Genomic DNA, 27419 nt, shown 5'->3' with positions numbered 1-27419 from the left:
AGGACAGGCCTCGGCCCACCCTGCCTGCCAACTGGGCTCCTACTGGACTGCCTATGTCTTAAGCACTATGTCATTTTTTTGGTGAGGGAGAATCTTAACCATGAACCTACTCTGGATGCAGACGTGGGATGCAGGGCATTTGCAGGGTGTGTGCACGTGCTTCTGGACCAGAGGTGGCAAGCTCCATGTGCAGACAGACCGCAGGACCTCTGCACACAGGAGGAGCTTCACAAACAGGCCAGGAACTACACCTCCCATCATTTAAGGAACAAGAATGTGACACAATCAGGATGAAAGGGTCCCCAGCCTTCTCTGGGCATATTCTACAAAAAGATTACCTGGGAGGCAGAACTGTCGGAACTTTAATGTTCAAAGCTGCTGAAAACAGGTGATGAACCTTTTTCTTCACAGCATTGCAGTACGTATATGTGTTTTCTAAAGAAACAGTCATTCACCTGCCAGGTACGAATGGACATTTCTAAAACTGGTAGGTGTAGTGATGATGCATCTTGTAATGAGTCAAATGACTGGGGAACAGCACCCCACGGCTGCTCTCACACCCCCAGCTCTGCTCTTTGAGATCCTCCATACCACAGTGACTTCCAGAGAGTTTCTCCAACTATTTACACCTCAACACCACGCAAGTGAGACAGCATTCTTTCTCACAGACTAAAACTGCTCTGAGTTCTAACATTCCTGAAGAATGTCCAGGCAACCAAGACACTCAGTGATAGTGCTCTTGTCACTTTGAGCCCAGCCAAGCTGCAAATACACAAGTCTACAGCCTACTAAGAACTCTTGTAGCATGAGTAAGTACAGGCAAAGTTTCTTCAGAGGAGGCTCCTGTAATGCTGAGGGTCACCTCTATGCAAGGCCTCACAGTACAGTATCATAAAGAAAGTGCCTGCTTAGCAGACAAGAGGAAGGTAGTGCTCAAGCACTGTCAGCACAGTCAGTCAAGCTGTTCTGGAAAATCTGTCAGTGTGTTACCAAAGCACTAAACATATACAAGCCAGACACAGGGGCACCCTCTGTGATCCCAGTGACTCGGGAGGCCGAGGCAGGAGGACTATAAGTTCCAGGCCAGTCTGGGAGACTTAGAAAGACCCTCTCTCAGAATGAAAAATAAAAAGGGCTGGAGGTGTAGTGCCCTTGGGTTCAATACCTGGTAACAAAAAAAAGTTAAATATATTCAGCAATCCTGCTTCTGGGAACTTACCCTACAAAAACATTTGCTAAGACATAGGTGCAGGGTTCTTCCCTACATGACTGTACACAAAAGAAAAGCAGCAAGTAGCATGGAATGGCCCTCCAGAGGGCAGAGCTCAACACACCAGGGGATGTCCACACATAGAACACCACGTGGCTGATAAAAGAAGAACCAGCCTCACTCACTCTCACCAACACACAGCTTCCACAGTCGCTCAAACTATCAGCCTCTACACAGGGCAAGTTGGAGATAGAAAGGCGTGGACCACAAGAGCCACAGGCTCGCATGGTGGACCCATATGCCTGTCAGAGAGTGCACGCAGGTGGCAGGATGTGCAGAGAGGGCAGGTGCTGGGCAGTTGCACATCTGGGAAGGGACTTGGGGGCCAGAGTGGTCAAATAAGTCAAGGAGGGCTGACTGTTCACCCACCATGACTTGAATTCTCTCTTTTTTTAATTTTTTTAATTTTTTTTTTTTAGTTGTAGTTGGACACAATATCTTTATTTTATTTATTTATTTTTATGTGGTGCTGAGGATTGAACCCAGTGCCTCACACGTGCTAGGTGAGCGCTCTACCGCTGAGCCTCAGCCCCAGCCCCAGCCCCCATGACTTGAATTCTCATATGCAGCATGCGTCACTGTTGCCTCTGCTTAATTTAAAAGAAAGAAAACTACTGGAATAAAGAAAATAATATTTCACCTACTGTCCCACAGCTCTGTACCTGGATGATCAGGACTCAGGTCTTCCACTGCGATTTGAACCACATCCGCTAGGTCCTGTTCTGACATCATCCAGAAGGAGCAGAGAGGGGCCGGCCCGCAAGCAGGGGTCCAGCTCACAGGGCGCTGGGTGTCTGTCACCTACAAAACAAAACCAAGAAAGCAGAGAGGAACATTAACAAGTATGACATGTAAGCCAACAAACTCCCACCACATGTGCTGGGGAGCTCCGTACTATGGGTCTGAACTACAGGATGCCTCGTGCCCGGACCACGCAGGGCCCACTCTGAGATATAGACCCAGCTTGGCAGCACCACGTGGGCTCTTCTCAAGGGCAGGCCCAACCCCACTGAACAGCCTTGCTTTCCCACTCCACTCTGTGGTCACCTTCAAAGCCAGCTTCCTAGTGTGGGTTTGGGGAACATCACCCCACCTGCCTCCTGCAACCTCCTGCCCTTACCTGCTCCCCACAGGCCTCAGCCTGCTCTGACTGCCACACCCTAGAAAGACAGTGTCCTAGCTGCACAGCACCACTGGTCTCCAATGTGACCTCTGGTCCCATGTCCAGAATGCCTCCATGCCTGCTCCCACACCACATGGCACTGGGATTAGGCCTCAAGAGACTTTGTTTTCCAAAAACAGAAGTGAGGCCACATTATCCCAAGTACAGTCTATCAACTCAAATCTTAATAAGTAATTTCAGAAAGACTCGATTAGAAGGAACCCGAGCAAATAACACAATAGAATACAAATACAAAAAGGAAAGAAATGAATAAAATTTTAAGAATGTAAAGAAGAGAAATAGATGAAAAGGTTTTAAGAAAAGGTAGCACAGAAGAGAGTAAAAAAAAGACCCAACATGCATTTAAGAGGAGACTCTACAGGCGAAAACCAAAGCCATCAAATGAAATACTAAAAACGCAATACAAGAAAACTCTCCTGGGCCAGGGGCAGCTCAGTGATAGAAAAATATAAGGCCCCATCAACTCCCAGAAACAGGAACAGAAAAAAAGAAAACTCTCCCAAAAGCCGTTGCGGGGGGGGGGGGGGGGGGGGGGGGGGTGTAAACCACTAAGGTGGGGGATACATTCTAATAAAAATGTAAAAATGCTACTCAAAAATTTCTTTACACATCCAGGCAAAAGACTAAATGACTTAGTAATGGTAAGAAAATTAGATGCTTACATCAGAACAGAAGAGAATGAACCAACATATTTACAATACAAAAGGAAAGGAAATGAGCTAAGAATTCTACACCAGACAAGATCACTCTCAAGCATAAAGGAACAAGCTGTGACCAACATGCTGCTGCACTCAGTAGGTAGCATCCCATGAGCACTTCCTGAAGAACATGCTAAAAAACAACTTCAGGACTCAACCCCTGGAAGAGGCGCACAGGAGGTCAGTGGTGAGCTCTGAACCCACACGCAGGGTAGGCCCAGACAAATCCCACAAAGGAGACAGCACAGCGTGGACAACACCCGCTCCCAACACGGCAGAGCGGAACACCTAAATGGGAGAAAAATGGGAAGCCCATACCCAACTGTAACAATTTCAGCAATCATATTGAGCAGTAGTGTTTACACTCCCTTCTGGGAATGCTCTGTGTACAAATGAGTGCTATTATCATTCCTAATGTCCTTAAGAGCCTGGAGAAGCAGGTACAGCAATCCGAGTCAAGGAAACGCCTGGGGGCTAAGAACTGAAATCCAAGTACAAACTTCCATGCAGTTCATATACACTCCACCTCTGTCTACTACAGAAGTATGGAAACAGCAATCAACAGGTGACCACCTGCACCCTTGGAGCCCAGGTTATGGTGCCAAAAGCCGTCTCTCCCCTAAGGAGACCATGGAGACATGGAGACATGTCTGATTCCCAGTCTGAGGCCAGTAATACACAAGGTGAGCCTAGAACACCTGCAATGTCAGATCTAAAGAAAGACCACAGAGTTGTGTCAAAAAGACTCAGGGGCCAACGAGAAGAAGCCAGTCCTCCTCAAAGGGGGAACAAATTGACCATCAATAAGGATGGTAGTTGCAATGGGGTTAAATAGAAATATTTTAAAATTCATTAATTTGGAGGGTACTGGGGAACTAAGCATAATTTTTTTTAAATAGTAATAATATATCAAGCGTTTATCCTGTTTTCCTATACAAATTGTGTCACTCCTCTGAACAGAATTATCACAGCAGAGAAATGAAGAAGAAACGGCCATAATTTTGCAATTCCTAATAATTTAGGACTCTGGACCCTGGAAAGGCACGGCTGCTAATATCAGAAAGAACCACGTGGTTTGCCTCATTAGTGAGGATACACCCTGCCCAGGGGAGCTCACCACACAGAACACTGGCGCTCAGTGACCTCCTGCAGCTTTTTTTTTTTTTTTAACATTTTGTTTTTTATTTTTTTAGTTGTAGATGGACACAGTATCTTCATTTATTTATTTTTATGTGGCGCTAAGGATCGAACCTAGGGCCTCACACCTGCAAGGCAAGCGCTGTATCACTGAGCCCAGCACCTTCTGCAGTACTAAAGAGACTGCTCCACGTTATAGCGGTTTCACTCACTGTTTTAACTTTCTGATGGTTGTGACACACACTCAGTAGGAACCACACTCAAATACTGGTCTTTCCTGACCCTCTGCTGATGATGGGCAGCCAAGGTGTATACCCTGAAGGTTCCCACTGCTCTTGGTGTGCTATGCTGCTAGCCAGGGTGCTCGGCAGGATGGAGCACTGATGCATTTTCAACAAAGGACCTTTTTTTTTTTGGTGCGAGTACCGGGATTGAACTCCAGGCACTCAGCCACTGAGCCTCATCCCCAACCCTATTTGTATTTTATTTAGAGACAGAATCTCACTGAGTTACTTAGTGCCTCACTTTTGCTCACTTTGAACTCACGATCCTCCTGCCTCAGTCTCCTGAGCTACTGGGACTACGGGTGTGTGTCATCGCACTCAGCTCAACAAACTACTTTACACTTAGGGTTGGCGTACTAGAAGTGACCCACGGCAAGGGTGGAACAGCCATGCTACCCCTCACAGGAAATGGAGAGGTCCGGAGAACTTGCTGAACAACACCGCAGAGATTCAGACAGCAAAGCAAACCCAGACTGGGGGCATGCCACAAATAACCCATTAAACCACAGCTGAGCGGTACTGGGGTGGGGAGTACCACGGATGCACTGGTCAGCTTTTCACTGCTGTGACAAACACCTAAAAGCAACTCAGGGGAGGACAGGTCTATTCTGGCTCTCCATTTCAGAGGTCCAGCCCACGGTCGGCTGGCTGCGTTGCTCTGGGCCTGAGGGAGGCAGAACATCATGGTGGAAGGGTGGAAGGGAGGCAGGTGCCCTGCGCACAGTGGCCAGGAAGCAGAGAGCGAGAAGCAGATGCACTCTTCCAGGACACAGCCTCAGTGACCTACTTCCTACTGGAGGCCTCTAGCCTACTTCCAACAAGATCCCAAGCCCCTACAGTCTCCACCACCTCCCATCAAAGCCATCAATTATTAATCCATCAAAGGATTGAACCATTGATAAGATAAGGGCCCTCATGATCCAATCACTTTCCAAGAGGCCAGCCTGAACATGTCAGCACTGAGGACCAAGCCTTTCACACGTGAGCCTTTGGGGGACGTTCTAGATCCCACCATAATAAGAGGCGTGCAGAAATTAAAGGAGACTTCAAACATTAAACAAAAACAGACAAAACTACAGGACTGAAGAGTAGAAACCTGGGTAGTGGAGCTCTGAAGACAGGTGCTGTCCCACAGAAGCAAGGGCGTGCCAAGAGGAAGGGTGGCCGGCCACACGCTCCTGGCCTGGGTAGTAATGGGGGCATGAGCGGCCTAGGAGGTGTCCTAGTCCACCTTCCCTCTTCTGATTTCTATGTCTACATCATACTCAATAAAAAGGACATTTTAAAAGGGAAAATTCAAACAAACTAGGAAAAAATATTTGTTGCACACAGGCCAAAGAGCTAATTTCCTTCCTTCATGGCAATAGAAAAAAGGTCACAAGCCTACTCAGAGTGCACAGGACATCATCAAGTGGCATCCTCAGCCTTCTGTGTGCCTAGTAACGCACAACACAAATGAAACATCATCTCTCCACAGGTGTGACAAAGGCCACCCAGGAGATACCATGGTAGTCTCCAAACTGCAGTGCCCAAGGCCAGCGCTGGGACTGTCTTCGGCCATCTACCCGGTAACCAGCTCCACCCTGCTTGACCCAGGTGAGCCTCTAGGCCTAGTGTGTGATGGTGCTAACCCATGTCAGGACTTGAGGGAAGGTTGCCAGGCAGTCACATTGAGCATCCATACCTCACATGCCATAAATCCTGTCTTCTCTTCCAACCTAAGCAGCAAAGCCAAGACTAGCTAAGGGATAAACTACACTTCTTAATGAAGGCAGCAGTCCTCAGTCAGATAATGCCACCCCACCAAATTCTGTATTGGTGGATTTAAGACATTTTAGGGTCACAGGCTGCTTTCAAAATATTTTTTTTAATGTTTTAAAAGACGATATAAACTCTTTTCTGAGAAAAAGCACAAAAGACAGGCAAAGTTTTACTAAGTTCTAGAGGCTACACAAATACCACAACTGCAGGCTGCCTATCCCAGTACCCCTACCCCTTGCTCCCCAATGAAGACCCCTAAGCAGGGCAGAAGGCCACCAGACAGATGCGCCTCTAGCCTCCCCTACAGCAAGCTGTGGTCATGGGACACAGAGACAGAAACCTCTGGAAACCACCTCAAAAGAGAACTGGCATGTGGTCTGGGCACTTCTCCATACCCTATTCAGCTGGTTTCCAGGCCTGGGATGAGGACAGGACAAAAGAGCTGAAGGGTGGGGGAGCCGCAAGGAGGAGCCGCCAGGAGGAGCTCGGACCCTCGCTTTCACGGGACTGCCCACTGTCCTAGGCTCTCTGCCCCAGGACATCCTCATAAGAAATTAGAATAACCAACCTGTGATTTTAAACCAGGCATGGTAGTACACACCTATAATCCCAGTTATTCTGGAGGCTAAGGCAAGAGGATATACATTCAAGGTTATTCTAGGCAACTTAGCCAAACACTATCTCAAAATAAAACTTCTTTTTAAAAAAGAGTTTGGGATATATCTCAGTGGTGGAGCACTTGCCTAGCATGTGCAAAGAAAAAAGAAAGAACAAAAGAAAAAAACCTATTTAAACAATGTTAGCCCTGGAATCACATTCACGGATGGGCTGGGTCCGCACATTCCATGTTAAATACCTGTTGGCCTGTTGGGCCAGGGGAAACCTTTTTGAAATGACCAATGCAAGCTTTACCCTGGTTTCTAAAAGCTCTGCAAGTGGCTTAAGAAAATACTGTGAACTCACCATAAAACCCTGTATCCTAACCTCCTCCAAATGAGGACGCCACTGTTATCCAAGTTGTTTACTCAAAATGATTCTGTTGCCAGGATAAAGAGTCATTTAAAATTCTGTTAACAGTGAAGGTTTCAATAGAAAAACCAAGGCAATGAGCCCAAAAAAACTGGAACAGAGTAATGCCTGTGGTTGCCATTTTGGCAAATTAAATGTGTCATTTCTCAGAAGTCCTGGGGATAGTCCAGTCTTAATATAATAAAACAGCTGGGTTGAGATCAATGTTCAATAAAGTCTTAAGACAGTTTTTCCTTGGAACCTCCATCTCCCAGGGTACACGTGGAAAAAAGGGCACCCCCAGCCCCCTGCAATAACCCAAATGCTCCACAGCAGCAGACAGCGAAGTCAAGGGTGGCACAGCCATTCACTGCAGTCATGAACAAAACAGACTGGCTTAACTACACGTACCAAGAAATGTAAACAGGGAGTTCCAGAGCAGCACATATGACAACACCCATCCTTTCCCTAACAATTAACTGCACATGCGTCCCAAGTCCACAGCAACTGCATACAGTGCCCACGTTCCAAGGCCTCCGCCAGGAAGAGGCACAGCCAGCAGGAGCTCCCTCCCTGGTGCTCTACCTTCCAACCCACTCAGTTTCCATAAGCAATTTATTCACTGGCTACCTGTGAAACTCTTTTCCTAAAGCAAAACAGTGGTAGATGAGGCCAACAGCGTCAAGCCTAAGGAAACTGAGAGCCCTTTCATTACCTGCCTCGAAGCCCCCTCAGTGCACAGGCTGGGGAGAGCCCAGCTACACACGGCCAGAGAGAGAAGCCACTTCAAGCCCAGCCATCCTTGAAGCCCATGGGCACCTCTGGGATCCTAGACCCCAAGGCACACTTTCTCCACTCCCTTCAGCCCTCCACCCCTTCCTCCTGTGGATTGTACTGATGACCTATCAAGAGCTCCCCTACCTCTGCCCCACCCAGCTTGGCTGGCCCCACGTCTCCCGGAAAGTCAGGCTGCCATCTTCAAAGCTACCTCTGTGTCCAGACCAGTTTTTCCTATCTTCACGCCCCCGGCAGCGCATGCCACCAGAGGTCACATGACAGTCCGCCCACCTCAGGTGCTCTGCTCCAGGAGCTCCGTTCCCTCAGGGATCCCCACATTCCACCCTCCATCCCCCTGTTGCTCCTGTGGGACTTTGCTCTGCACTGCCCCCCAGGCCACCAACGCCTATTTCTGATGACCCTGAATTACCTCCCTGCTGCAGCACCCAGGACTCAGTGCTGGACCCTCTGCTCAGGGGCAGTGGCACCCGACAGTCTGGCCTGGCGGCTCTGAAGCTAGGAGCTGCAGCTGCTGCGCACCAGGTCCGCCTCACACTGCCCTGGGATAGCTCCCGGGCTGCTCGCAGGTCAGCAGGTCAGCACCTCTGCACTGAGCTCGCAGCACCCTCCAGGCTCTCTTCCCACCTCACCTCCCAGCGACTCGGGTCAAAACCTCCTGTGCTGACTGGTTCTTCCTTTGCCCTCTCGCAGACTCTGGCCTCATCTCACCAGTCCACCGCCTGTCCAGACCCAGGTCTGTCCCCTCATCTAGACTTACGCACTGCTCTCTTCTGGTCTCTTGCTTCTGCCTGCCCAGTGATAGCCTCCAACACGGCTCTGGGATCACGTTCAGCAAGGGTCAGTCCAGTTCCAGCTCCAAAGACCTTGGGACACTCCTGGACCCTCTGAAGCAAATGCGGGCAACGGTCCCCTTATAAGTCCCCTTCAGGATGCCGCTCCTTGCTCACTGCGTCCCATTAGCCCCCAAGTTCTTCAGGCAGGACCCAGCACAAAGCCCTTCCAGCCAGACTTCTACCTGGTCCCTCGTCCCAACCTGGGCTCCCACACCATCTCCTCAGTGACCCCTGACCACACCCAACTGAGCCCCATCAGCACCCACTCCTCGGCCCTTTCCTCCTAACCTTCCATATATCATAGTATCCGTCACCTAGAAGGGAGCCCCACGGGGGCAGGAGCTCTCGTGGCTCTGCTCAGGCCTAACACAGGGTGTGCAGGCACCAGCACTCAGTTATCATACCCACAATGAACCCAGAAGAACATGCTGCTCAAGTCACACACCGCACAGGTGTGGTGTCAGCATTCCCAAGGAAAATCCCGCTGAGGGGAACCCTCACTACCCTGACTCGATCAGTGCATGCTGTACACATGTGGCCACACCACACTTGAACCTACGAATATGTACAATCATCATGTTAATCAAGAATATTAAGTTAAAAATTAATAAAGACTTGGGGCTGGGGATGTGGCTCAAGCAGTAGCGCGCTCGCCTGGCATGCGTGCGGCCCGGGTTCTATCCTCAGCACCGCATACAAACAAAGATGTTGTGTCCGCCAAATACTAAAAAATAAATATTAAAAAATTCTCTCTCTCTCTACCTCTATCTCTCTCACTCTCTCTTTAAAAAAAAAAAATTAATAAAGACCATAGATTAAGGTCTTCAAAGTTCTTTGTGTCTATGTTCTCATTTCAAGAAAAGCTGCAGTAAAATCACCTACATAAATCTAAATGGTTACTTTAAAAATGTAAATGAGGGCTGGGGATGTGGCTCAAGTGGTAGTGTGCTCGCCTGGCATGCATGCGGCCAGGGTTCGATCCTCAGCACCACATACAAACAAAGATGTTGTGTCCGCCGAAAACTAAAAAAAATAAATATTTTTTTAAAAATGTAAATGAAGGGCTGGGGCGTGGCTCAGTGGTAGAAGGCTTGCCTAGCATGTGGGAGGCACTAGGTTCAATTCTCAGCACCACATATAAATAAATGAATAAAATAAAAGTCCATCAATATCTAAAAAAATATTTTTTAAATAATGTAAATGACCCATTATTAACAGTGATAATAAACCAAACTGTTATACATGTCAATAACATACAACAGTAGCTGTTCATCAGCTGAAATAGGTAACTGCAAATATATTTTTAATTTTGCTATTACTCAAGTATTTTTGGAACCCATAAAATAAAACCGTGAAGGCTTCAAAACAGGAATAAAAGAAAAGCTATTTCAATTGAAATAATTTCTTTTTTTTTCTTTTTTATATTTATTTTTTAATTATAGGTGGACACAATAACTTTATTTTATGTGGTGCTGAGGATCGAACCCAGTGTCTCATGCATGCCAGGCGACCGCTCTCCCTGAAAGCCACAGACCCAGCCCTGAAATAATTTTTCACAAAACAGCTTCAGCAGTAAAGGTTAAAAAAGAAAACACTACAGATTATCAGCTCTCATTATGTGAAAGGAAATAGCAAGAAAAAATAACTCCATAAAGCCCCTGTGTTCCAAACTGGGAGGTCTCTCCCTGGGGCACCCTTGGTCACTAGTAAACAGCATCACACAGGTCACTTGGGAGGAAAGACAAAATGGATTCTTTTCCATCCAGTTTTAGAGCACAGGTATTCCTCATGGAGCTTTTTCTTACACTAACCCGTGATGAGAGCATCCATGCTGCATATGATCTGAATGAGGCCACATCCACAGAAAACAAGAAACTACAATTCACACACACAACCTCCCAGGCTGGGGATGCTCTCCTGGAAGGAGCAACTGTCTCATCCCATGTGCCCTGGGGAAAAAATACATCTACTGCTAGTCCAACCCAGAGAGATGACAAAATCCAACTCCCTGCTGGCAAGCAGCCTCCAAGCCAGGAACAGTCCAAGCACAAGAGACGGGATCCTAAACCTAAGGCACCCAGTGTGTGCAATAGCACACAAAAGGCCCTGGAAACATGGCAGCATGGTAGGGAACCTCACCTGGCCACACGATGTCCCCATTCTTCATGCCATGCCATCTCCCTCTTAAGACGTCTGGCCAATCTGACTTAGAATGCTTAAGTCCACAATGCCAGAAAAATTAAGGACAGCAATTTCATTTTCTCTTGGAGAAATCATTAAGCATCCAGTTAGAAAGCTATGTCTCCAGGAACAAGGAAACATGGGAGATGGAAGACTACCCCATTCAACTTAACACTTTTGTGATATAAGAGCTGTAATAAAATAAATAGCCAGTATGAAGTCAGCAAAGAAATCGACTTTTATTAAATGGAGATATGTATAAAACAGCTTACTTTTTTTTAGCCCAAAATTAGTCTGAGCTAGAATATGCTAAGATTGAAATGGGGGAGAAATTTTTAAAAAGACTGTAATTGGCTGTTCGGGATGAAGAACTCAGGAAGAAGCCAGAACTACTTTTTCCTGGGTATCCACATATTCTTGGGAAACTTCAGGCAATACTTAATTTAAATTTAAAATCAGGAAAGGAGGCAAACTGGCCTCAGGTCAGGTCCTCCCCACTTATGTTCCTAATGTTTGATTAATCTTCAAACTTCCACTTCTATTCGCCTGACACAGGTACACGTCCTCAACATGAGCCACAGGGGCAGGAGCGGACAGCCCTGCTGCAGTCCTGAGCCACAGCTGGCTTCAGCCTGCAGGGTGCCCAGCCAAGCAGAGGGCAGCAGGGCAGGCTGTGGCAGGTGCACAACAACTTCCCGGCAGCCTTCTGGGACAGGAACACACCCCGGTGCCTAAGCATTTAAGCAAATAAGTTCAAAGATCATTATCACAACTCCAAATGCTTGGGCAGGAGTTGATTTTTTAAGTGTATGGTTAAAAGTTAACCCTGATCACATTAGTATGCAGAATCTAGAGACATGAATGAAAAGGCTTCACACTTTATGGCAGACACCCTCTGACCTTTTAGTCTCAGGACCCCCTCAACATTTTAAATTACCGAGGCCTCCAAAGAGCCGTGCCTGCATTCTTATCTCTAGCAATATTCCATATTTGAAATTACAGCACAAAAATGTAAGACTATTGATTAGGCACTGTTCCTTAATATTTATTATTTATTACAAAAATAAATAAGAATTACAAAAATCAACATATTACAAATGAACAAAGCATTTTTTATGAAAAATAACTATAGTTTCAAAAAAAACAAAACTTTATCAAGGGACATTGCTTTGCACTTTTACAAATCTCTTTAATGCCAAGTTCAACAGCAAGGAAATGCATCTGTTTCTAAACTGTTGAGACGGGTGGCTTTGGCTGATCCTGTGACAAAAGCCCAGGCTCACAAGGAGACACCAAAACCCAAGTCTTTTATTCTTCCTTGAAGGCTAGCTGCAGTGTGACCCATGAATACAGTGGTGAACTTCCACACTGACCACTCTAGGGTCCACCCACTTGCCTTGCACAGGAAGTGGAGCTTTTGCCCAAGTGTGACCTGTGTCCATCACCGACAAGACTTGCTGAGCAGGTCTTCCCGATATTGCAGTTACATGACATCACAAGTGTGTCATCCTTAAAGAAATGGGGGACAGTGGAACAAGTCCCTGGATGCCCCCTTTCTATTCCCAGAAACCTAGCAAAGAAAGTGGGACAATGGGAACAACGAGAGCAGCCTGGTGTAGAAAGCCCAGACCCCGTTACCTTGGAGGATGCTGGCTTTCTCTTGTGTACACTGAGAGGAGGACAAGACAGTGTTAACTGTAGAAAGCCACTTTCTTCCCCACACACCAGGACAGCTGCTCCTCGGGATGCTGCTCAGACAAGCAAACTAAGTGAACCAATGCTGACGGTGTCCCTGCTCCTGCAGCCTGACATATAAAACCCCTGACTGGGGAGAGAGCAGCACGGAGGGCACTGTGAAAAGGACCCGTCACTCATCCAGGCAGCCACCGTGGACAAGACACTGAGAGAGAAGAGGCCCTGCTCAGCAAAGCAGTAAGGGATACAGATGCTGTCAGCCTGCTGCCGCCGGACCTTCCCTGCAAGCATTTCTCGGCTCAGCCCTGTGCCTCATAACGCTGTCTCTGGGTATTTTCTTGGGGGTCTCAGCAACCTGTCCCACTGCCCTCGTACAACTGGGCACTGTACATGCCAAAAAGCATCATGATCATTAACACTGGCACTGACATCCTCCTTGAGGGTACTGCTGGGCTCACAGTGGCAGATACAAGCTTTCCAACAAGATTTTTACTTAACAGCTCAAATGATGTCACTTGCAACAAATCCCATTAGTGGTTTTCTCTGAAATGACAGGCTTCTGATCATTTTGTAAAAGAAAAAAAAAAAATCAGGTTGTAAATTTTTCTTTCACAGAGGTTGAGCTAGCAACCCAACTGCAGAGGCCTGTCCTGGAAACCCACCTGCTGGGGATGCAGGCATGCTTCTGCACACTTCACCTCATCACAGAGGATCAAGAGGCCTGCTCAGCACGAAAGCCTGAGGAGAGGATAGCCATCGAAAGAGATGGAACTGGACTCTATGGGGAGGAGCTCATTGCAAGAGCACCACCCAGAAGTTACCGACAGGCTGGAACTGGAGGGTCTTTGGTTTCTGCTCAGCTGTGTGTGGTCTGGGAGAGATTTACTTAATAGAATGACTTCACTACTTTATCAAGGACATTCTGAGTGTTTTTAACTGCAAAGCAGTGGAGAACAGGACAACACAAACATAATTTGGGGCCACAGCCTTGATTCAAGCTCAAGCAATAGCAATCTTGCCCATCACCAACTCCCTGGCACCAGTGCAAACAGCAGCACATAGAAAAAGACAACCATGTCTAGGCTACTGGCACTCGGATCGTCCGTGCCAGCCCCCTAGAGCTGAACTCTCCTCACCTGACCACTGGCTTCTTTTCCCTATAAGAACTGTTCAAAGGGATGCCACCCAGGCTTCCAGTTGCTCAGGAAGGAAGCCTGCAGGCCCTGTTCCTCTCCTGATCTGCTAGCCTTCAATACTGACCTTGGCCAGGTACTGGTGGTCCCCCTGCTGCCAGTTCCCCTGATGTCCCCTTCTCTGCTCATACCTGTCATCGACGAACACTCTTGCCAAGGCCCCAGGCTGCAAATGGCTTTATGGTGTAAATGCCACCTCTGCAGGGCACGCCACATTTACAGTGTGCTCCCTGTGTCCCTCCCAAACCACAAATGGCCGAGCAGGAACCAAGCCCTCCAGGCCAGCCTGTCAGTACCTTCCAGACTGTGCTCTTCAATAAGTTCCTCCCTGTGGAGCCCAGTTCCAGCATCTTCTATGGCCATCCTCCACTTACAGCATTAGCACCATTCCTGTGTAGGGCCCAAACCCTTCCCAGTCAGATCCACAGCCAGCCTGCATGTGACCTTGCTCCACTTTTTCACTGCACAGAGGCAACTGAGGCCATGGGTGGGAAGGTGGGGTCCACAAGCCAAACCCATTTCCCATCTATTTCTATGAAGCCCAAGAGCCAATAATGGGCTCACAATTTTAAATAGTTGGGGGCTGGATATGATGGCACACACCTGCAATCCCAGCTACTCGAGAGGCCAGGGCAGGAGGGTTGTAAATTCAAGGTCCACCTGGGCAATTTAAGGAAACCCTATCTTAAAATACAATGAAAAGTGCTGGGGATGTAAGTCAGTGCTCCTAGGTTCATCTAGTACTGGAAAAAGTAGTTAGTCAGGGGAGTGGCTCAAAAGAAGAACAATATTTCATGACATAAAAATTACACGAAGTTCAAAGTCCAGTGTCCATAAGTAAGGTTTCATTGAAATATAGCCATGGCCGGCTATGTGCACACTGTATGTGGCTGCTCTCACGATACAACAGCAGACAAAGGAGCAGACACCCTATGCCCCACCCAGGAAAAAAAAAAACACCTAGACTCTGGTCCTCAGCAGAAAAGTGTCCCAAACTTCATGGCAGGTATTTGGGGCACAACAGTGACCTCAATAATGATCTTCATCCTCATGGTAGGCACTACACCACTTCCCAATTCTCTGTCACATGCAGAAGTCATGCTGAAGCCCTCTTGGGAGCCTCGCCCCTCATTCCCAGCTGCCAAGGCCTCCTGCTCCTTGGAGAATCCTTCCCATTCATAGGGCTAGATCCCATAGCCCCCAATCACTCTGGTCCAGCTCCTCCCTTCGGCAAACAGCCATGCACCAGGAGTTGACGCTTGGCTTCACTGGTGGGCTACCTGTTGTAAGGAAATCAGTGGATCCCCACAGAAGTCACACACCACTGCATGAGAGACTGAATGGTAAACTGCAGCTAACACCATATGCTAAACTTAGCCCCACAACCCTACAGAGATGGTCTTTTTACAACTTTATATATGACATCCAAAGGTACCTAAGCCCAAATGCCACTCACAACAATCTGCAGTTGGAGAGTGGCTGCCATACTTCAACTGGAATCTGCAATGTGAAATAACCATGCTCACCTGCACTGCAGAACCACGCTCGTCTATTTTTAAATGCTAGCTGCGGGCTGATAAACTGACTTGGGTTTAGACCCAAAGTTTGAAAGCTAATGCACCTGAAATAAAGCCAATGCCAAGACTCTCGAGTTCAAGAGCACTGGGGCACATGGTGTAAGCGGCCAAGGAGCGCTGCAGGAACTCCCACAACCACCACGAGGGTAACCAAAGCTCCCAGAGCTGGAAACACATCTACAGGGAGGTCACATTAAGGAGCACCTGGCTTCTGAATTCAAAGTTAAAATTCTGATAATTTTAACTTTACTGAATCCTATTTTGTAGAGAGTTTGGTGCCCAATTTGTGATGTGAGACACAGCAACTGTTCATGGGGAAAACCACATCCAAAGTCCACAGAAGAGCCTTTTTCTCTTGCAATAAGGGCATCACTGGGATTGCTAGTAAAATTTAAATAAGATCTGCTTAGATAACAGATACTAAAATAAATTTCCTGATTCTGATAACTATATTATAGGTTGTATAGGAGAACGTCTTGTTTTAGTTAACAGCCATTTAAGTATTTAAGAATCAAGGTGAAAACATGGGAAGATATAAGCAAAGAGGGAGAGCTGTCAAGTAGATGAATAAAATATAAAACATTAATGTTTCAGAATATGGAAAAGACTATAACACAAGTTTTTATATTTTTCCTGTGATTTCAAAGCCTGAAATTATTAAAAACAAACATATAAGCCCTATGCCTATTAAGAGACCTTGGGGCTTTTTTCCAAAGAAAGGCAGTGATAGAAAAAGGATGGATGCACTGTCCATGGGAACTGGTTTACTTAATGCTGATCACACTTGAGAAGGGCTGCCACAGACATGTTGGAGGCAGATGTTCCCTATAGAAACTGTTTATGATCTATACTCTCAGCGCCTTCACCAGAGAAATTACATGTTTCAGTGGCTTCCCCCAGATCTGCCCCACCACCCAAGATGGCAAGTTGAGAGCCGGGGTGCGGGAGGCACTGGCAGAACCATCTGTAACAAGAGACAGCAGAGGTCCAGGGGAGACCGTGCTGAATGGGCTTTGCAGAGCACCTGCACCAAGTTGCTCCTCTCAGCCTCTCACCGAGTCCACTCCCACCCTGGGCACACTTTGTCCAGCTCCCACTGGTTTTAGTAGAAAGCATGGGGTCCACAAACTACAGTCCCTGGCTCAGCCAGCTGTCTGCTTCTATAAATGTTTTATTGGGGTACAGCCTTGTCCATTCTGGCTTCCGCTTTCCAAGGCAGAGTTCAGAGTCATGACAGAAACCACCAAGCCAAATACATTTTCTTATCTGGTCCTCCAGTTACTCAATTTCAGCTCTAGAGCTCCCAAGCATTTAATGACATGGATGGCATCTTCCCAGTCTTGAAACTGCATGGAGACTGAAGAACAAATCAATTGGGAACAACACTGGGAGGATCAGTGAGGTTGTTTCCTGCAGGGCTGGGCCAGAGCCTCCTTCACTTCCTGTGAGCTACAGGGAGGAATTCTGATTTGGATGGAGAGTGGATGGACAGAAGCCCCAGTGAAGCGAAGAAGCAGGCCAACTGCTCCTGAACAGCTCACGAAGCAAGTCAAATGGAACTTGCTGTCAACCACTGTGCTCGTGAGGCAGCCCCAGAGCCCACGTTTTTGCTCATCTTTCACCCCTTTCAGCTTATCTCCCTTACATGGATGCATTTTGTACAGATCTGAATTGTGAAATTTTAAAATACTATAAAACATAAAAAATTAAACCCTTGCTTTGCGGAAAAAAAATGAAATTATTTGAATCCTATAAATCTTTAAAATCCACATTGTTTTAAAACTGAAAGGCCTTTTACAGTCGGCATTGCTTAATGACAGGGATGCAAACCGAAAGCTTCATCTTTGGCAATTCCACTCTCCAGTGGACCTCCCAGGTGTGCCTAGGTAGCCAAAGGTCAGAGGCAGCACCACCTTATGGAACCACTGTCCTATATGCGGTCCCTCACTGTCACCCATTCTGCAGTGTAACCACGATGTGCAAGCTGCTTGTGCCCGCTGACAGCAGAAACATCTAACTGGAAATAGGACCCCCAGGCTTATCAGGTTTGGTTTGAAACCATGCAGGTGTGAGTCACTTGAGATCTTCAGGAGGCAACCAGGTGCAAGGGCAGCATGGCAGCAGTGGTGCGCCATTCCCCAGGACCATCCCTGGCTCCCACCAATGAGCCATGCTCAAAAGGATGGACTGTGTGGACACCTGAGGCCATCCCTAGCCTAGCCAGCTACTGCCCAAGCTTGCAGAGCTGCTCTTCACGAAGGCAGCAGAACCACGGCCTAACGCCTCCCCTGGGTCTTTAGGTTAAGATGAATTAGCTTTCTGCCACATTTGAAGGAAACATAGTTCATACCAACAAGGAAATACCAACAGCACACACAGTTTTCACTTCATTTTATCCAAACCCATCTCCTACTAAACTTTGCTTCATTTGATGACTTTCCATCTTGAGGAAGAAAAAAAAAAAGGAAAAATCACTAGAAGACACAGCTGCATTCTTGGTGGCACAGAGGTCTTTATTACTAAAAGGTTATGTCAGCACAGGGCCCTGCCCCAAGTCCGCAGAAGCCCCCACCAGACAGGTTTCCCACCCACTCAGTCACTTTCTATGCAACAGACCACCTGAAGAAAGGCAACAGTAGCCTGAGTTCACATGCACTCCATTCCCCCTATCAACCCAGTGGTTTAGCTAAAATCTATCCCAGTCTTTTCACCCTCTTTGGCCTTTTCTGTCTTCTCTTTCCCAAATACGAAGCTCCTTACAAGAAGCAAATCTCACTGTCCACTCCACCATGGGGGACGATGTTCCAGCACATGTAATAAAATTGGACAGCTCTTGATCAGGCACACAGGAGAGATGCAGAGAAGTCAATTCAATAGGCACCAATTTCATATGACTTTACAGTATTTCAAGCATACAACCTGCTTGTGTATGTCAATGTTCCGTTATATTTTAATTCAAGAATATTTCCAGGCTCCAGGCTGCAGAGACGCTAGCTCCTCCACTGGGATCCAGGGCCAGTTCCAAGCTCCACTGACTTATTCCATCCACACAGGATAGCACTTCACTCTGTACCGGGGATTGAAGTGAAGGGATCAGTGTTTCTTTATCTCTGCTCCTGAGAAGTAAGGGCAGAGGGGTGGGCAAAGCAGTCTTGTGCAACAGACCCATGGAGTCAAAGCCAAGGCCCAGAGGGATAAAGATGAGAGGATGACTTCACTTTGGAGCAGATGCCTGCAGGCTGGGAGGGTGTACAGCCTACCCTGGCATGTTTCTGCCAGGGGCAAAATGAGCTCAAGCAAGCGTGGCTTCTTAACAGCAGAATTGAAACCAAGTGATTCCTAGTATTTGCTTCTTGAATTCCCTAAAACTCCTCCCCAAAAGGGATACTTCAGAACGGTTCACAGCACTTCTACTGAACAGTTCCTGGTGTCTTTTTTTATGACTATCATACATACAAAGCAAAACAATAAAAATCTTTATTTACCATGCGTATGAGGACTTTTTAAAGCTTTTATCTGGACATTCTTGTAGAGATCCTCAGTATATATTCTCCCCAAGAAAATTTTCTTCCAGAGAAAATGTTTTTCAGGATTTCAGCAGCTGAAGGGGTACTGTAAGTTACATGAATGTTTAAAAGTCAAAGACTTCCGTGTCATGTAATTAATTTACTTATGGAACTAAGGTTGGGTGATTTACATAGTACAGATGACAACTATCAGGAAAAAAGACAAATAAGCCATACCGAATGCCATCAATAAAAAAACCATCATTGCAAACTCATCTAGAATGTCTCCTGAGCACCTACTCACCAACTCACAAAACAAGGTTTTGGGCCTTTATTTCCTGGCACGGAGGTCTTTCTTGAGCGTTAATGTGCATTTGCATCACCTGGTCCTCTTCTTGCCAAAAATTCTGAGTTTCTGACCTTCAGGACCAGGACACTTGTGAGGAACACTGGTCAGTTTTGTCAATATCCCTCAACATTTCGCTTTGACAAGACTGCACGTCTGGCACCAGCACCAGAAGTGATGTGTCCTCGGCCTACATCATGGGGGGTTGACATCAAAGTCTCATTACCAGTAATGTTAACATTGGTAGTTGATTGTATGCTTCAGGTGGCACCTGCTGAGTTTTTCCACTGTATAGTTACTATTTTATTTATAAATACCATGGTAGTACCGTGGTAATACTTTGGGATTAGGTAAATAACCACAGGTTGGAAAAGGCATGACAATTAAACGCATAAGTAGCGACCTATATTAGATACTGAAACAAAAAAGGGCATGGTAGTGCACGCCTGTAATTCCAGCAACTTGTGAGGCTGAGGCAGGAGGATTCAGAGTTCAAAGGCAGCCTCAGCAATTTAGCCAGGCCCTAAGCAACTCAGCAACCCTATCTCTAAAAAATATACAACAAAAAGGGATGGGGATATGGCTCAGGGGATAAGAGCCTCTGGGTTTAATCCCCAGTATCAAAAAAAAAAAAAAAAAAAAAGTAGAAAACTGAATTGAATAAGGTCTATATCTTACTTAATAGCCCCAATAAGATATTGTTTCTGGTTTCTATATGGCTATTTCATTATGTAAGATGTCAACATTAGGGGAGCAAGGGAAGAGAGTGGGGAAATAGACCAAAGTAGTTTTGTTATTTTTCTGTAATGACTAAAAATTACTTGAAATTAAAATTTTACCAAGTTTAAATTCTGATTCCATAGATCTGGTGATTTCATAAACTCAAACAATGCAATGCTGATCCATGCTGTGGACCATTCTGCTAGCAAGCCTCCGGCAGACAGAGCTAAAATCATCTCGCACAACTGGCATGTGGGAGACTCACTGGACTGCACGGAGGCTATGCTCCAAGTGTAGCCATCACTGACTGCGGGTGTGCCTCAAACTGCAGAGTGCTGAGCCCCTAGCCCAGCTCGGCCCAGTATACCTGGTCCTGGGAGAAGCCAAGAGTCTGAAATCACAGTGTTTGCTGCACACATCTGACTGACCTTCCCCAGCTGAGCCTGAAGCCCCTTCCAAGTCTGCAGAGCCAGAACCATTCTCTCAATTTGAGACAGCTACAGGAAGTATGGACCTGACACCTCTCCCTTCTGCTGGTGGACATATCACCAAGACTTCAAGGAGGTAGGAGAGTGGGGTGAAGAAAAGTTTTGAATTCCTGCTCAAAGTGACTGACCAACCTATTCTTTTAAAATGATTTCTTTACTAATAGAGATAATAAACCCACAAGAAAGAGAATGTGGAGGCAAGCAAAAGGCTTCACTAATTTCTGACAGAGGATCCAACCCAGGCAACACAGGGAGTGGGGCTCTAGGCCCCACAGAAGCCCATGAGCAGGCTGAAGACCTTGGCAGAGGGGGCCAGGCCTGCTTCCTAAAGTCAGCTTCTGCTAAGGCCCCCACAAAGACAGGTGGAGCAGACCCCAAGCAAAGAGGACTTCTAGAGAGAAGATGCACAGCCCAAAGAAAATGTGTAAATCTGGAATTCCAGGTCCCACTGTACCAAGCTCCCAGAGGAAACCCACCCATTTTCAAAACCAGCCCCATACAGACCCAGGGTTCTGTGCCAGTTTCCCCTTGCCTTAGACAATAATAATGCAAATATTGGAGGAGGACCTACCATGTAAGGCAAGAAGCCAACATTTACCAAAAAAAAAAAAAAAAAGTGCCATTAAACAAGAAATTTAAACACAAGAGAACCTAAAAGAATCCTCACTTCTCAGCGTCTAGGAAATAACACATTTATAAAACAGTTGTCTATTATAATAAAGAACAGGACACATACATTTTTAGAAATTAGGTTTGTAGAAAAAAATATTTAAAACAAAGCCAAGTACCATGGCACACTCCTATAATCCTAGTGACTTGGGAGGCTGAGGCAGAAGAATCACAAGTGCCAGGCCAGCCTGGGCAACTTTGCAGGGTCCTAAGCAACTTAACAAGACCCTGCCTCAAGACAAACTAAAAGGGCTGGGATGTAGCTCACCGGTGAAGGGCCCCTGGGTTCAACCCCCAGCAGTGGGGAAAATTTTTTAAACAGGATTATAAAACAAATCGAAGTCCTTCCTAGAAATGAAAGGTAAAGACAAGTTTCAAGAGGTGAATGTAATGCTTACCACCCACTAACAGGAATTCTTCAAAGAGGAAAGAGCCAAATGTTAAGGGAAAGCTGTCAAGTGACTCCAGAGAAGTGCCAGAGCTTACGGACAGCAGCAGGGTCAAAGAGCACTCGAGTGGGACTCCACGCACTTGTGCACACTATGAATTGTCATAAAGCCTAAGACAAGATTCTAAGGACGCCCAGGGAGGGAAGAGGCTCCCTCTCCAAGGGGAGGAAGAATACCTGGAAGAGGCTCCCACTGAAGCGATGCAAGGCACGGTCAAAGCCAGCCAGGTGCAGATAAGGGAAACTACGGGACGGCACCTGGGCAGGGCTGAGGAGTGACTGAAGCGGACAGAGGTAGAGGGCCGGGGAGGCCGCACGGAGGAGCCACTGTGTAAGGAGCCAACGGGAGCAGAAAATGCAGGGAGAAGAGGCGGCCGCTAGGAACAGCAGCGACAGGGCCGCCCAGGAAGCGGAGCGCTGCGGCCGCAGAACAATGCCGCCGTGCGGGCGCACTCGGGGGCCGGGCCGCCCTCCGCGCACGCCGGGCGCCGCGGACGGCCGCACCGGAAGCGAGGCGGCCCCACGCGAGGCCTCGGGCCGCGCGGTCGGGCCCCAGCGCAGGGCGGGCGGCCAGGAGACCGGGCGCGGCCCGTGGGCGGCGGGGGCGCGCGGACTCGGCCGCGGCGAACGCGGGCCCGCGAGCTCGGCGCCCCGCTCCCGGGCGCGACGGCGGACACCGCCCGGCCCCCGTCCGGCCCCGAAGAGCGGCCGTTAGCGGCCGTTGGCGCGGAGGGGCGGGGCGGGGGCGGACGGAGATCTCGCTCTCGCTCTCGCCCCGCGGGAAGGGGGAGTGGAGGCGCGACCGGCTGCGGGAGCTGCAATTACCGTGTGGGCTGCGGAATTCTCGTGGTGTTTGTCGGGGAGATGCGATAATGGCGTCCGTCCTCGCGAGAGAAGCCGCCGCTCAGCGCAGGCGCCGCGAGCACCTCCCCGCGCCCCACCCTCCGCGCAGCCTCCCAGGGGGCTGGGGCGGGTCTGGGACCTCGGGGGCGGGGCTTGCGCTGGCATCTTCTGCGCGCCCTGGCGCTGGAATGTGCTTGATGAGCATGCGCACGCGTCCCTCTCGCCTGTAAGGGCTGACTCCCTGGAACGCCGACTTCCCGGTCTTACGCCCGGGCTGCTCGCCAGTGCGGGAGAAATCGCTTCAGCAGGCAGTGTGAGAAATGTGCATCCTCTCCAGGACCAAGTGAATAGGCTTTGGCTCTCCCGACGACTACACATCCCAGGATGCCCTGCGCCGCCCGCGCAAAGCGTCCCGGGACTCGTAGTCCCCGCGTACGCGCCGTGCATGCTGGGACTTGTAGTCCCTCCGGAGTCCGGCCACCGCGTCCCGCGCCCGCGCCTAGGGCTGCTGGGACTTGTAGTCACGCGCGCTGGGCTGCGCTGTGAGCCTCGGGGTCCGCCTGAGTTTGGTGCTCGCCCACCTCCTGTGTGGCGGGCAAGTGCGCCGTGGAATGTGAACCCGCGGTGACCGAGTGCGCGCTTGCCGGGGTCGCGCCCTCGCTCTCCTCGCGTCCCCGCCCCGCGTGCTGGCGACTGACGAGAGGCCTCGGAGCCCCTGTCTCCCGGAAAGCAGGTCCTCCGCCTGGACTCCGCCCGCGGTGCAGAAAGGGCAAAGCTGGGGCCCGATCCAGCCGCCGCGGTTAAGCCTCCTTCCCAGAATAGCACCCAGGCCCTGCGCCCATCCAGGTTCAGGACGCCCTGGAATAATGCTGGGGCCCAGCGATCTCCCCACTGTCCGAACCATAGGCCTCGCAGGAGAACACCGAGCCTTGGCCACTGTTCAGGTTAAGGGCCAAGAATAATCCTGAGGCTCAGACACAGGCTGGTCCTGGGCGTTTAACAGCAAAAGCACCTTAAAGACCTTCCAAGGAAGGGACCATGGGTGCTGGACAGACAGTGGTGTTTAAAAGGGACCAGTCCTCTCCAGAGGCCAGGAGGAGGGTCAAAGAAAGGAGAGAAATTGCTCAGCAAGATCTCCTGCTGAAAGGGGAAAGGCTGGGTCTAGAATCCGGTGAACTAGAATCCTGTTGCTCAGCATCCACTTTGAATATAAGTTGGACTAACTCACGCAGAAGCAGGGCTCAGTTCCTCAGGCCTTGGGCCGGTTCCTGGGCCTGCAGCCTGCTTGACTGGTCCTGCTGACCCCAGCCCCCTGGACTGTGTGGGCATGCCATAGCCGCCCTCTCAGTCACACCTCACCTGGAGCTGCTGCTTGCTTTTCACCCTCAGGGTGAGGGGGGTTGTGTGTTACTTCAAATTGTTGGGAGGTGCTGACTGCAGGCATAAAGCACAGTTACACGCCCCCTCAAGTGTTTTTGTAAAACTTTGTGTCCATGGGAAAGACTAATAATAACAGTCCTGCTAAGAAAGTGTTCACACTTACCACTGTTGACTGGCCTCAGGTCCCAGGTGTGAACAGGCTCCCACATGGTGTGAACAGTCTGATTGCCTTCTCTTTCTAAAATTATGCTTCATGGTTCTTGGTAAACAAATGCTGGCTTCCTGGTCAATTATCCTGTTATCAACTATCACCTGGAGCGGCTCTCAGCAGGGATGACTCATGAGGCTCCCTAGGTTCCCTGAAGACATCTACAACCCTGCCCCACGCCTGACCTGAAGATGCTAGTGCTGATGTCCTGAAGGTTCAACCAAACCCCTTCCACCGGGTGAGGGGAGAGAGATACAGATAAGAGTATCTCAGTCTGCTCTCCATCCCTCCCATCTCTGAACTCTGTTTTTTCCCATTGCTGGGCAGAGTCTTGAGAAGGGTCCCCAGCAATGACACACATACTTGGCTACCTTAATAAATCTCCTTGGAGAGAAAATGCCTGTTTCTCCTTAATTTCTGCAAAATTCCCATTGCTCAGGTCACCTGGCAATGCTGTCCTGATTGGCTGAGCCTGAAGTATGTCAGAGAATGGGGTCAGCCCACCCCTGAGCCATGTGGACGGGGGAAACTCAGAGGAAGTTAGCAGCGGACAGGGCCTAACTATCGCCGGCATCAGTAGCCTTTGTCCTGAGCTCATGCCTGAATGCACAGGAACACCAGTGTCCACATTGATGTGTCCATTTGGTGGTCCTTTCCTCCAGCAGTTGTTGACACACCTTCCAGAAGGAGAGGCTGAGTGCTTACAGCAGCACAGGAAGCTCTTCACTCTGGGTTGCTGGCTGCCGGGTTTCCCACCTTCCCTGCTGCCCTTCAAACGTGGGACAGACTGCAGTTGAGCCAGCACCTCAGCCAGGCAAGTGACAGCTTGAAGCGCCCTATATCCTTCTATTTTTTTTTTCTATTTTTGTAGCATTGCTGCTACAAAGCATCCCTTGGGCATGGATGGCAGAGGGAACAGGTGTGTGGTCTGCAAAGTCAACAGAGGTGTGCACCCAAAATCATGCTATGAAAAAATCCAGGGGAGAAGAAATGAGCCGGCAAACCCACCAAGAAATGTCCATGTGTCTGGAAAATTTTAATCCAATGCGGGTCTATGCTATTTGTTTTTAACTAGGATGTAACTGACCTCTGCACTTTGGGATTGTCAGGGGAGCATTCGGTTACATATAGAAATGGATTTCCATTTCTGTCACATAAAAATAAACACTTCTCTGGGAGCAGTGATGCACCCAACATCATCCCAGCGGCTCAGGGGGCTGAGGCAGGAGGATGGCAAGTTCAAAGCCAGCCTCAGCAACTTAGTGAGGCTTTAAGCAACTTAGACCCAAAGTAAAAAGCAAAAGGGGCTCCAGATGTGGCTGGATGCATGAGGCACTGGGTTCGATCCTCAGCACCACATAAAAATAAAATAAAGATATTGTGTCCACCTAAAACTAAAAAATAAATTTAAAAAAAAGAGATTGTGTCCACCTAAAAATAAAATATAAAAATAAATTTAAAAAAGAATGAACTGCCCCTTGACAAGAGGGATGCAGGGAAATTTAGGGCTGCTGTCGAAGAGTGGGCTCCCAACTTCCCTGGCCACTCAGTTGTTTCCATAGAAAGCTCTCCAGCCTGTGCGTCGATCAAGGAGGACTGATCGATGAGTCATCTCGCGAGTGAGGTGCGAGGTGCATTGTGCTCCATCTCTGTGCTCTGTGAAACACTTGGAAAACAGAACATTTCAAAAGATCAGAGAAAATAAAAATAGAAGTTCCGTTTTGACTCCCTGCACTTTGAAACATTGTCTGGGCCCACAAACTCCATTTCAGGAAACGCAAACCTCGAGAAGCTCTGAGTTAAGCTCTTGGGCTGAGGATGAAGAAAGCCTCACACCAGCAGAAAGGAAAGACCTTGGGACCTCCCCTTCTCCATCGAAAAATGCCCTGTAGTTTCCGTTAGCCCTGCAGCGTCAGGGTCTGCAGGCAGCAGAACAGCATGGGTGCAGAGTTGTGCAGGCTCGACAAGTCCAAGTTGGACAGGGAGGGCAGGCAGCTAGAGACTCAGGAAGGGGTTCAAGTCCAAGTCAGGCTGCTGGCCACATTCCTTCTTGTTCAGGGCAATCCGTCTTCTTTCTCTTCAGCCTTCAACCGATTGGATGAGACCCACCCAGATAATGGAGGGTAAGTTGCTTTATTGAAATCCACTAAGATTTAAGTGTTAATTTTACTATATAGAGAACACCTTCATAGAAACATCCAGAATAATATTTGGTCAACGTTCTAGGCACTACGACTCAGTCAAGTTGACACATAAAATTAACCGTTTCAACTCCACATGAGAATTTTCAACTCTAGCAGAAAATTATAGACCTGTGAAGCCCACTGAATGACACTTTGTGCGCAAGGTAGACACAGGAATTTAAAGGTGTCCGGTTGGGTAAACATGAAAGCTCTTGGTTGAAATGCAAAGGGAGTGGGTGAGAGACAATCTCCAGGAAGGTAACTCAGCACGAATATCACAGTTGAAGCATATTTGTCCTCTGACCCATAAGTGTCCCAGCTAGGAATCTCATTCAGAGATGTTTAGGACAGTGTCATGTACAAGACCAAAAACAAAATAACATTCTCATCTGTTGAGCTAGTCATTGAATAAATTTCGGTACATCTTTCAGTGGAATATTCTGTCATTTTTAAAGAATTATGCACTGATACAGAGATTATTAGGATAAATTATTAAGTGGCTATGGGTGTAGATCTACCTGCATGAAACAAGAGGGCCGCACTGTGAGGTCACGAAAGCAGTCCACCCTGGGCAAGGCGGACTTCGCAGTCCACTTCCAAGCTGCTCCAGACATCTCAGGGGTCTGAATGTGCACTGTTCGTCCTTTTCCAGGACAGAGATTTCTGTCAGTACGGCCACAGCACCTGAGGTGGTGTGTAACAGGCACCTGCCAGGAGGGGAGGGACAAGATGACGGATATTTTCTAAGCAAAGCAGAGACCTGCCAGGAAGACCACAGGGCAGGAAGGAAGACCCAGACCCACAAGGACTGCATGGATGCCGTCGGCCTCAAAGAGGGAGACTGTGGATGGTGGAGTGGCCAGGGACAGGCTGCAGAGGGCAGCTGACAGCTCAGCACAGTGAGAGGCCAGCTGCTGGCTTGGGCCAACTGGGCCTCGACAAAGCACTTAGCCTGCAGCCCCAGGAGGGCTTGCAGAGGGCTTCCTGCAGCAGTGCAGGGGCCTTCACAG

General features: G+C 48.4%; 1 protein-coding gene across 12 annotated transcripts in view; it reads right to left on the bottom strand.

The window, feature by feature from the left end:
- The window catches only part of Banp (BTG3 associated nuclear protein), an 82535-nt gene extending 59789 nt beyond the window's left edge, over positions 1 to 22746 (bottom strand). The window contains exons 1-3 of one of the 12 annotated variants that reach the window (XM_058575988.1): positions 19104 to 21966; positions 18538 to 18685; positions 1915 to 2071 (exon numbers count right to left, since the gene is read on the bottom strand). In XM_058575988.1, the coding sequence (XP_058431971.1) occupies positions 1915 to 2002 (88 nt within the window). In that variant the 5' untranslated portion in view covers positions 2003 to 2071; positions 18538 to 18685; positions 19104 to 21966. The other 11 variants (XM_046435111.2, XM_046435112.2, XM_046435113.2 and 8 more) reach the window with 11 other exon arrangements.
- Between the last annotated feature and the right edge of the window lie 4673 nt (positions 22747 to 27419).

Source organism: Marmota monax, unplaced genomic scaffold (assembly GCF_021218885.2).
Source record: "Marmota monax isolate L192 unplaced genomic scaffold, Marmota_monax_Labrador192_F-V1.1 WCK01_AAM20220418_F8-fsc00024, whole genome shotgun sequence".
NCBI classification, from domain to species: Eukaryota; Metazoa; Chordata; class Mammalia; order Rodentia; family Sciuridae; genus Marmota; species Marmota monax.
The sequence above is the reverse complement of the archived record's forward strand: the minus strand, read 5'-3'. Positions and strand labels throughout refer to the sequence as shown.